Here is an 11,363-nt window from a genome sequence, read left to right as displayed (position 1 = left end):
GCACACAGTCCTATGTTTGTAGCAGCCTTTTTTTTTCTCCCAATTTAAACATGACATGTCTTTGTGAGTTTAACTCCCCTCTTAGATTCTCACTTCATTAGCACTTTTCAGAGACCTGAAATTATGTAATTATGCAGAATAAACTGATGACAAAGTGACAGTTCAAACCGCAGTATATCGCTCCGTAGGTGTCCCTTATTCTAGTCAGTGAATCAGTGTGTACATGAGAGTTGGAGTGAGTGTGTGTTGGCCTGGGCTCCAGTGCTCTGTGTGTGGTCCCCGCTCCTCTGACTCACTGAGGCAGCCGTGTTACTGTAGGTTTTAAAGAGGCCCAGACGTGCATTACACACACACACACACACACACACACACATATTCAGGACAGAGCAGAGCTAACCCAGATTCACTGCGAACACAAAGCATCAGCAGTCATCCAAATACCACAAGTGCACTCTCCAATTAGAGCAATATCAACAACATGGTGGAGTTTTGACCTTTTAGGTATGTGCTTTTTCTGGTATCCCGCCATAGTCAAAAGAAAAGAACAATAAGTGGATGAGCCTAAAATAATTTGACTGTGTGAGTTCTGTCCGTGTGTTTGTGTTTTTATTAACAGTATAGCCACCTTAACCAGAAAAGAGGAAGTTCAGACCATTATGAGTGTCCCAAAGGAAACTAATTTTGAGTTGTGCCCCTCCCTCTCTCTCCCATACACAGATATTCCGATGTCATAATCGCTAAGCCTTCATGTAAACAAATAATAATCCCACACGATTAATAATAAAGGTTGTGGCTGGTGAGCACCGTAAGACATTTTATTTTCACTTGAAAGTCTTATGTAATGCCTGCACATGTACATTCCAGTGCAAGGAGTGTTTACTCTGCATAACTGTGACCAAAAAACAAATGTCATCAGCACAGATCAGCCTGCACGTACACTTTCTGTACATCCAACGTTCTCCATGTGTGACCTGCAGGTAAGTGGCTGCTCTAGAAAGCATTTTAAGCACCCACTGTTCTTCATTTCATCCACAGTTCATGTTATAATATAAAAACAAACGGTTGTATTACCAATATACATACTTTGAAGAGATGCATTACAAATGCTGGACATGCTGATGTTCTACACTTACACTCTGTGATCAGAACTTTGAGAAACCCTGATTTCTATTCCACTGTTAACACTGTTGTTGCAAAATGCATAGAAATACCATACCCATACATATTTCTTATTATTTCTATTTGTGTATCCTATTAGCTTGTGATTTCGTACCTATTCAAAGATAATGAAAAAGCTCATAACAGAATTATGCAGGGGCTGTTGTATATGCAATGTAATTAAAATTGCTCTGAAAATGTCTGAGGGTCACCTGGGATCCTACATGGGGATGAAAGAATGCAAATATTTCATCTTTACTCCCTTCACATTGTCAATAAGAATAAATTACAAAACCCTTCTCACATGAGAGTTAACCTGTCAGACCGGAGAGTCGGTGCTGTTTTGGGGTGGTGGTCCTCGAGATGAGAAACTCTGAGAAGGTCTGCCATAAGGCACATTCTTCTACTTGCAGAGGGGGATGGGAAGGGAGGTTTTGTTGCCCTGGCTTTCCCCCACCATGTGCATACCAGAGATACAAAAAAAAAAACCCCAACAACCAGCAGACAGTGAGTGCAGCTCACAGGGACTTAACAAAAACCTCTCATCAGACACTTCACCCGGAGAGAAACACTTCTTCAAACTCATACAGAGATATAGGATAATTTATCACCTTATTTTTCTGCCACTATAAAAAAAGAGGGGGGTTTTGGAGAAGGGGTGGCGCATGTGAGCTGGAGATCCTATTACAGAGATCCAGACTTTTTCATGGCAAGTTTTTTTGGAAGTTGGGGGAGGGAAGAAGAATCTGCAACTTTCCTATCCAGCTTAAACGACACAAATGGATACTTTATTACCGCTCTAAGATCACCATCCGCGTTTTCAACACATGAGGACATTTTGCGCGGCGGTTAGATTTTGGATAATGAAGGAATTCGGGAAAAGCCAAAAGGGATCGGATGAGAAGTGCAGAATGAAACAGTTTGGAAGGACTTCGGGAAAACTTTAAAGTTAGTTTTTTTTAATTTACCATGCCGCTTTTGGAAACCTATCCTAAATCTAAAGAACAGAGCAACCCATCTTGGTCTTTCTGTACATTAGTTTGCTGAAGCACAAGAAAACAAAGTGATTTTTTTCTCCCTTTTTTGCGCAGTTGAATCCCCCCCCTTCCAAGATGTCTTCCAAGAGTTGGAGCTCCATTGTTGGATTTTACGGGATGCTTTGCATCTGGGCTGCCTGGCTTTCTGGCTGCGGGGCAGTGCTCTCTCCAAACGGGACGATATTTGAGGATACCTGCAAGAAAACCACAACTTGCGAGGTGCTTAAATATAACACGTGTTTGGGATCGCCTTTACCATACAGTCACACTTCTCTGATCCTGGCGGAGGACTCCAGCACCCAAGAAGAGGCTTTTGAGAAGTTGACCATGTGGTCCGGTATGATTTGAAAATCATAATTCATATTTGCTACTTTAGTACGTTTGTCTTTTATGTCAGAGAAGTCAGTTTCTTGATACCGCATGTAAATAATTAAGAAAATGCTTTTTTCTTTTTCTTTTTTTTGTAGTAACAATTAACTCATTTAGCTTTTTAATAAGCCGAAACTCTGAAAATTGGCTGTTTTTCAGTCAATATACCGTATTTATCAGTATTTACTTTGTATTGTTCTATTGAGATAAGATGTTAAATGCATGATAATGGCCTGCTGTGACAATTCACAAGTACTCAGGAGGTTTAAGTAATGGAAAAGATCCTCGAGAGGAAAAGAGGGGTTAAAATCCATTAAAGGTAACAAAGGACAATCATTCAAAGGTGTTAAGAGCGGAAACAAATGAAGACCGGCTGATAAAAGGGTTTTTAGATATTCCGCAAGAAGACTTTGACCTTCATAAACTCTCACTAATGACCTGTCAGTACCAGGCCAGCCTCACAGATCTTAAAGAGTATCATTTGTCTCGATTTTTACTAATTTAGAAAATCATTCTTGTAAACAATAATAAAAAAAATTGCAAGTATTATAAGGTGAAGTCTGTAACCATGCCCGTACATAAGTGTTACACGGATGGAAAAATAAACTTTTTTAATTTGTAAATTTTTAATCCCAAGTTTTTATCATCTAGACTATAAACTGACCTATAATTGACGTCACGAAATCTCACTTTGTCAGACTGCCAAACCTCAAATCTACAATAATCAGAAACAATTTTAGCCATAAGACCTGTAAGACCTCTATGACTTGATGCAACATAATTATAACAATTATGTATACTGTATACAGTATACACAGGGTGTTCAGTTACTGTTAATATGTTCCATTAATAATTCTATTTTGAAAACTGTGAAAGGGGCTATTTTGATATGAAGCATATATCTCTTATAAAACACATTTAAAACATATACATTTTATATGGGAGGGAATGTGGTAGTTTTCATTTTCAGTCACACAAAATGATTTTTATGTCATTTTTTTGTCCATATGTGTTTTATTTATTTTATATATTCATTTATTTATGTCTGAGCAACAGTCAAGAAAAGTATGCAGTTAACTACCTGCTGGAATTTGAATTGAATTGAATTGAGCCGTTATTTGTCACTTGCAGTTGCCTGCCAGCGAAACTGGCACTGCATCATTTGTGCAACTTAAGGAACTTGTGAATTGGCCATAAACACACAGTAAAAGACTGTCTGAAACGCAATAAATACAAAAAAAATCTTATGTTTAATGTTCTGTTCAATGAAAAATGAAAAGAGCTCAACAGTAGCAACAATCTTACTACAAAATGAGAAAACACCACCAACTTAATGCTGCTTCCTTAGCACCTTATCCCTTCACATATCTGGAGAATAAATGTAATATGGTCGCCTCAATATTTGTTTATTCATCATATGTTGTCATTGCAATATTGAACAAAACATTGAACATTGTAGATTTTTCTCATATTGTACAGGCCCACCTTCTCTGTTTTCCACTGACTGAGTTGTGGATTACTCGATTAATTGCTATTGTACAAATAGAACATGCAAATTAAAAGAATCAGATTCAGTCAGTCATATTCAAAGTGAATAATTTCTTTTTCCCTTTTTGCATAACTTCTCTTAATATGTACATCTCCACCTCCGGCTCTTGGAAATTGATAGGAAGTGTATAACGATCATCACTGTCATCATCACTGGTCTCATAAATCTAACTACTCATGGGATCATTGTCATTCTTGTGGTGAATCTATCATCTCTAAGTTAAATGCCACAGGAAGTTTCAGTTTTGTTTTTGTGTCCTAGGTTTGCGGAATGCCCCTCGCTGTTGGTCGGTCATCCAGCCTCTGCTCTGCGCCGTCTACATGCCCAAATGCGAAAACGGCCGAGTTGAACTGCCCAGCCAGAGCCTCTGTCTGACTACACGTAGTCCATGTAGCATCGTGGATCGGGAGCGAGGCTGGCCCAGCTTTCTCAAATGTGACAAATTCCCTGTGGGCTGTTCGGTATGTTCAATTGTCATGTAATGTCATGTGAGACTTTTTTTAAAAGTCCGGGCTCAGAGGTCAGGGTCCAGTAAACAGCAATGATTTCAAACTGTTAGGCAGCTGTAAGACTACCCATTATATCCTCTGTTTGCAGAATGAGGTGCAAAAGCTGAAGTTCAACACATCGGGCCAGTGTGAAGCTCCTCTGGTGAAGACGGACATTCAGTCGAGCTGGTACAAGGACGTGGAGGGCTGTGGTATCCAGTGTGACAATCCTCTGTTCACTGAAGAGGAGCACAATGACATGCACGCCTACATCGCTTACTTTGGAACCATCACCCTCCTCTGCACTTTCTTTACCCTGGTGAGACAAACTATAACGGTATTCATTTTTGGGGGGGATTGGGTCACATTTAACTTAAGCCACATTCTCGCTTTGTTAATTATTTCTCTTTATTTTTCAGGCCACATTTCTTGCAGACTGGAAAAACTCCAACCGCTACCCAGCTGTCATTCTCTTCTACATCAACGCCTGTTTCTTTGTGGGCAGCATCGGCTGGCTGGCCCAATTTCTGGATGGCGCACGTGAAGAGATTGTATGCAAGAGCGACAACACGATGCGACTCGGGGAGCCCTCGTGAGTGCAAAACCTCGATCTCAGCGTTAAATATGATACGATTTCATGTGATTTTTTCCCCCTCCGCATGCCCCCCCCCCAAAAAAAAGAAAAGAAAAAAAAAAATCACAGAAATTCTCTAATCTTGCTCTTTTCAGGTCTTCGGAAACGCTGTCATGTGTCACCATCTTCATCATCGTCTACTACTCCCTGATGTCAGGTGTGATTTGGTTTGTCATGCTGACATATGCCTGGCACACATCCTTCAAAGCTCTGGGCACTACTCACCAGCCACTGTCTGGTAGAACCTCTTACTTCCACATGGTCACCTGGTCCATCCCCTTTGTCCTCACTGTGGCCATCCTAGCAATCGCTGAGGTGTGTATGAGGCTTTTCACTAAAATTCCTCATTCTTTGAGATTTTAAAATGTTTTACAACTGAGGTTGGTCAGTTTTATGATTCCTTTTGTCTATGCCTGGTTGTCTAAAGGTTGACGGAGACTCTGTGAGCGGGATCTGTTTTGTGGGCTACAAGAACTACAGGTATCGCGCTGGCTTTGTGCTTGCACCCATTGGAGTGGTGCTTGTTGTTGGTGGCTACTTCCTCATTCGCGGTGAGTTCCGAAGAACTGGTTTGTCATGTTTTGAGCTCAAAGAGCTAAAAAGAGACACAAACTGTCATAAAAGTTACTCTTTAATCTTTGCAAAGACTTAATTAAAACATTTCTCTGTTTCTAGGTGTTATGACATTATTTTCCATCAAAAGTAATCACCCCGGTCTCTTGAGTGAGAAAGCAGCGAGCAAAATCAATGAGACTATGCTGCGACTTGGTAAGTTCTCTACTCTCGCCTGATCAATATCAGAGAGAAACCATCCTGAGAGTTGAAACCTGGGCTTAACTGCTTGTTCATCATAGAAATCAGGCATTTTAATAATGCAGGGGCGTAATTTCCTGGGGGGTTATGACCAAGTAATCAGACCCAACCAATATACCCCCCCCAATAAAATTATGAATTATCTTGCACAAATAGGCTGTTGATTTTCTTTACTTCTTTACTTTTCTGTACTATTTCAGTTATTACCAGAAAAATAGTTGCATGTTTAATCATCTGCCATTTGACCCCCCCTCCTCATGTTCAGCACAAAGTTACGCCGATGTAATAATGCATTAAGGTTTCTTATTCTGTATGATGTATACAAGGAGCAAAGCGACTAATACCTTACATATAATTTGTTGTCCTTGTGTTTCTTTACGATACAGGAATATTTGGATTCCTTGCCTTTGGTTTTGTCTTTATAACCTTTGGCTGCCACTTTTATGACTTCTTCAACCAAGCTGAGTGGGAAAGAAGCTTCAGGGATTATGTGCTGTAAGTTGTGTTTTCTTTTAGACGGAAAACATATAATTTTATGTGTTTTTACTCCTCACACTAACAAAGTCACCACTGCTATTGCACAGCATATTACCCTTTCCACCTTAAAGGGACCACAATGCCAGGCCCAGGATGCATATCTCCTAAAAAATAAATAAATAAATACCTGAATTTTTCCAAATATGTCACATTAATTTAAAGTAAACCTATTATGCTAATTTCTATCTCCATATATTTATAATTGGAATCTATTAGAGTACCTTTGGATAAATTGTCACTATAGCCTGACCGATTTTTAAGACCAATATTTGGTGATTTAAACATTCCATATATTGGCTGATTTTTTTTTTTCTTTCAAACACAAAACACATAAATAGTTTCCCCCAATATTTGTTATTTGTTGTTATTTATGAGTCCTAACATAATATGATAATGCAGTTTAAAAGTACTCTTCCTTTATCGTTACCAGTCGTTGATTACTTGTTTACACCCTGCCTGAGTCTACTTGGATCAGCTGGTTATTGTGCTGTGTTCTTCCCGAAAATGTGTTGTCAATAGGGAGGTTGCAGAGTTCCCTCTGGTGGACAAACTAAGCAACACTTGTTACATGCTTAAAGGCGGTTTCTTCCATATGTTTTATACCACAAAAAATGTATCGGCCATTAAAAATCCCAGTCCCAATATATTGGCAAATAGCTAATATTGGTCCACTAATATTGGCTCCACTCACAGTATTTAACGTTTGCAGACCCTCATGGAGACCTGCTCCTCTCCCTTTAAGGCAACTTTCTTTTCATTGGCTACCCCTTGTAAACAGATGGTTGAATGGAAGGTGATCGGGGTGACCATATTAAGGATACCCCTTCTCAGTGACATCATACACTGAGCAGTCTGAGGCCTGAGATTTTGGCTCTCCTTTTAGGATTTAACCAGCTGATCTCTTGCTGATTAGGCCAATGTGCAGCTACCTGTGAGAACTAATTAACCAAAGCATGTTAATATCATGCATTAGTTCATTTCTGTTGCATTGACATTTAGTTGTTGTTTAAAAATTTTAGAAAAGGTAAAATAACATTAGTTTTTATGCTATTAATCTTTTATTTATACACTCATTATGCACCAAAGTTTTGATTAGGTGGAACTAAAATGGTCAGTGGTAGCGATCAGTATGGAGTCATTCGAATCCTTGTCTGGACTGAAGGAAGTTTTACCTTACAGTTTTGCAGCAGTTCAAGTCCTAAGGTGTTAAAGTTTACACCTGCTTGCTTCAAAAGCTGCTTTATACCTCAGCACTTCTCAGTTTCACCCTCCGCATCCAGTCACACACAGATATCCACAACCTGATGCACACTCCAAACCGCCATCTAACCACTCAGCATGAAGCAGTGAATGCAGCCCTCTTTCCCCACCGTGTTGACACTGGCTGGACTGGAATGAATTTTGCCTCAAAAATGTAAACCACTCTCTCCCCACCCTAACATGTAAAAGACCTTCTTATTAACCAGATCCAGCATTTGAATGCACCTCAGTCATATGACTAGCTAGAAGGTGTGGGAGGCACACACTGTGGGCACTGTTGGAGACACAGACTAATCGTCTCTGTCGTATTTTCAACAGGTGTGAGGCCAACGTGACAATCGCCTCTCAGACAAACAAGCCCATCCCAGAATGCACCATTAAGAACCGCCCCAGTCTGATGGTGGAGAAAATTAACCTGTTTTCCATGTTTGGGACGGGTATCGCCATGAGCACCTGGGTCTGGACCAAAGCCACCATCCTCATCTGGAAACGCACCTGGTGCAAGTGAGCAAGTTAACACAAACTTCTGCAAACACGTATCTGGTGTTATGGCTATAGCAGTGAAGAGATACTGTAGGTTAGGATGATTATTTGCCCTTTTTTAATGTTCTTTTAAAAAAAATTAGCAACAGTCTGTTTTTAAAATCATTGTTACACGCCTGTCCATATTAATATGTACAGTGATAGCGGTGTGTTAAATGCCTGCTCTTTGTCCAAAATAACTGAAAAGTTTGGATTGTATCCCCATCACTTCAAAGTATGAAGACACGCACATGCATTTAGTCCTGTTGTGTACCCCCAGTGCATGCATTTCAGTTTGCACTGTTGACTTTTTGGGGGGTTTGCATTTTCAGTCGAGGCCAAGGCTTTCTTACTCTGTATTTTTCCATGACAGAGCTTGATTGATGATTTTAGCATTTTATCTAAGGTCAAATGGCAGCTGTTGGATTGCAAAACATTAGGTCTCAATCTCTTGCTATCAGTGGATCAGGACTGAATTTTTGTTGTCAGAAAAATTAATGTAGCCATCCGTCATTCTACTTTGCCAGGATCATCGGCCGTAGCGATAATGAACCGAAGAGGATAAAGAAAAGCAAGATGATCGCCAAGGCATTCGCGATGAGGAAGGAGCTCCACAAAGATCCAGAGAAAGAGCTGTCCTTCAGCATGCACACCGTGTCCCACGAAGGACCAGTGGGTGAGTATATCATTGAGTTAATTCAGATAAATACATCTGAGTGCAGAGATGTCATTGTATTGACCAGTAAATGGGGTTAGGGTTAGTTAGGGTTAATTTTTTTCTTCTTTTTCATAGCCGGAATCAATTTTGACCTAAACGAGCCATCAAATGACATGTCATCAGCTTGGGCACAGCATGTGACAAAGATGGTGGCCAGGCGAGGTGCCATCCTCCCACAGGACATTTCTGTTACTCCCACTGGTACACCAGGTGAGCTCCGGAGACCATGATTCTGGCTTTACACCAACTCCCTTGAATATAAATTTCAGATCAGATGTTCTAGACCTTGGGTTTAAAAAAAAAAAATCGTAATCTTTACTTTCTATTATTTTGTCACAGTGCCCCCTCCAGAGGAGAGGAACCGCCTGTGGATGGTGGAGGCCGAAATTTCACCAGAAATGATAAAGAGGAAAAAGAAGAAGAAGAAGAGGAAGAAGGAGGTGCGTCCGGTTGAGGAGATGGTGGACCACCAGGTTTATCGCCAGCGTGAGTTTGGTCGCAGCTCAGTGCCCCGTCTGCCCAAACTGCCTCCTCATCCAAGCCTGGTTGCCAATCTGCAGGAACAGCAGAGACAACAACAGAAGATTGAGGAGGAAGTTCTGCCTGGGTCTTACCCAGACTTCCAACCTTCGCGCCGTCTGTCATGCGAGGAGAAGTGTCCCTACCTGCAGTACCAGACCAGCCAGAATGGCTATGGCCACAGCATGCTGTCTGACCCCCTGACCTTCAGAGATCGTCCAGAGGATCTGGGTCTTGGTCCGCGTTACCCTCCCTCCAATTGGCAGCCTAGTGCGTCTTCACGCTACCCTGGAAATATGGATATCACTGATGGAATATCAGAAAGAATGGCCCACGTGGCTCGGGTACCAGCAGGCCGGAGGGCTGGTTACGGACCCATCCACTCCAGGACCAATTTAATGGAGGCGGAGCTTATGGACGCTGACTCTGACTTCTAAAATCATAGCTGAAATAGACTGTTTTAAGGTGTACGTACATAGCAAGGTAAAAAAAAAAAGTGCTGGATACTTTCGCAAATTCTTACTAAAGTGCAGCAAAATCCCAATGCCTGGACGTTAAGATGGAACAAAGCTGGTCATTTTTTTTTTCTTAAAAAAACGCAAAGGGATAAAATAGAATAAAAAGTGTTGTGTATAAGAAATTATTTTTATATTTTATTTGTGTCCAGTAACATTTTAAAAGCAACTCCAGGATGATAAGTCAAATAAGGCAGCTAAAACCGTACATGGCTTGAAACAATACAGAAACCCAGATGTCTTTATCCTGAAGCACCGACTCATTCGTCCGCCTGCATCAGCTCCAACCTGCTGGTTACAACTTCAAGCTCTGTGTGTTACGGTGGGACCCGACGCTCCGATCGGTGCCAGTCAAGGATGAATTAACCAGGTTTACTTTTCCTGGGATTATCAATGAATGACTTCTTTAAAAAGATTTCACCAATTCTAGAAGACTATTTTAAAATGCCTTTTTATTGTTGTTGCTATATTTAATATTTTTTATTGACGTCTTATGTCACGAGTATTTCATCACTCCTAGGGCAGCAGAAGCTGCATAATGCTGTTTATCGCAAGTCTTCTCTTGTATTATATTTTAATGTTTTGCTCTATCTTCAAGCTACTATATATCTATTAATTGTTTGTTCTTATGTACAGTTGGGGTACTAACCATTACCCACACGCCCCCTCACCCTATAAATACTAATAATTGCTAAATGCTAAATGTTCGCACTTCCTGAAGAATTTCTAATACACACTGGGACTAAAATGAAATTAGATCCACATACGATAACTCATAGCTTCTTTTACACTTCATTTTTGATGCCTTAAATAGTAAAGCCTTTTTTTTCTTTTATTAAATAAGCTACTGTAACTGTGTAGTTATATGTACACACTCTGTTGCCTGGTGCAATAATTCTACACTTTCTGCTTTGATTGGAGGAAAACTTACTTTACAGTTTTGCTGCATTGGACTGAAATGAATGGCTCTCTTTTACTTGTACATTTCAACTTTTCTTCTACATTTTTTTGCAGCTGTATTTCTACTTTTTCTTATTCTGTTGTAAATATTAAGTCAAAACTGCATCCTCCTCAGTTCAGTTAAAAAAATTTGATAATGCTCCACAAGGAGCTTATTCAGATCTGAAAATAAAAAGTGCAGAATTTTCCATCTCTCTCTCTCTCTCTTTCTGTGTGTACTGTATTAGCTGCTCATAGATTTCTCAATCTGTTATATTTCCAATGTACAAATCACTCGATTCTTC

General features: G+C 40.2%; 1 protein-coding gene across 1 annotated transcript; it reads left to right on the top strand.

Annotated features, from left to right (window-relative positions):
- Nucleotides 1-1,863: 1,863 nt before the first annotated feature.
- Nucleotides 1,864-10,174, top strand: smo (smoothened, frizzled class receptor). The gene is made up of 12 exons (XM_085375944.1): nt 1,864-2,532; nt 4,375-4,574; nt 4,711-4,920; nt 5,021-5,193; nt 5,331-5,550; nt 5,663-5,786; nt 5,911-6,003; nt 6,435-6,543; nt 8,164-8,349; nt 8,895-9,043; nt 9,161-9,295; nt 9,425-10,174. Exons 1-12 carry the CDS (start codon nt 2,271-2,273, stop codon nt 10,039-10,041), a joined length of 2,478 nt encoding a protein of 825 aa, XP_085232070.1. The 5' UTR covers nt 1,864-2,270; the 3' UTR covers nt 10,042-10,174.
- Nucleotides 10,175-11,363: the final 1,189 nt, after the last annotated feature.

The sequence above is a fragment of the Diplotaxodon limnothrissa genome, linkage group LG17 (genome assembly GCF_057381915.1).
Source record: "Diplotaxodon limnothrissa isolate DT_005_m linkage group LG17, D_limnothrissa_male_GT1.1, whole genome shotgun sequence".
Lineage (NCBI taxonomy): Eukaryota > Metazoa > Chordata > Actinopteri > Cichliformes > Cichlidae > Diplotaxodon > Diplotaxodon limnothrissa.
This window is presented reverse-complemented; position numbering and strand designations above follow the sequence as displayed.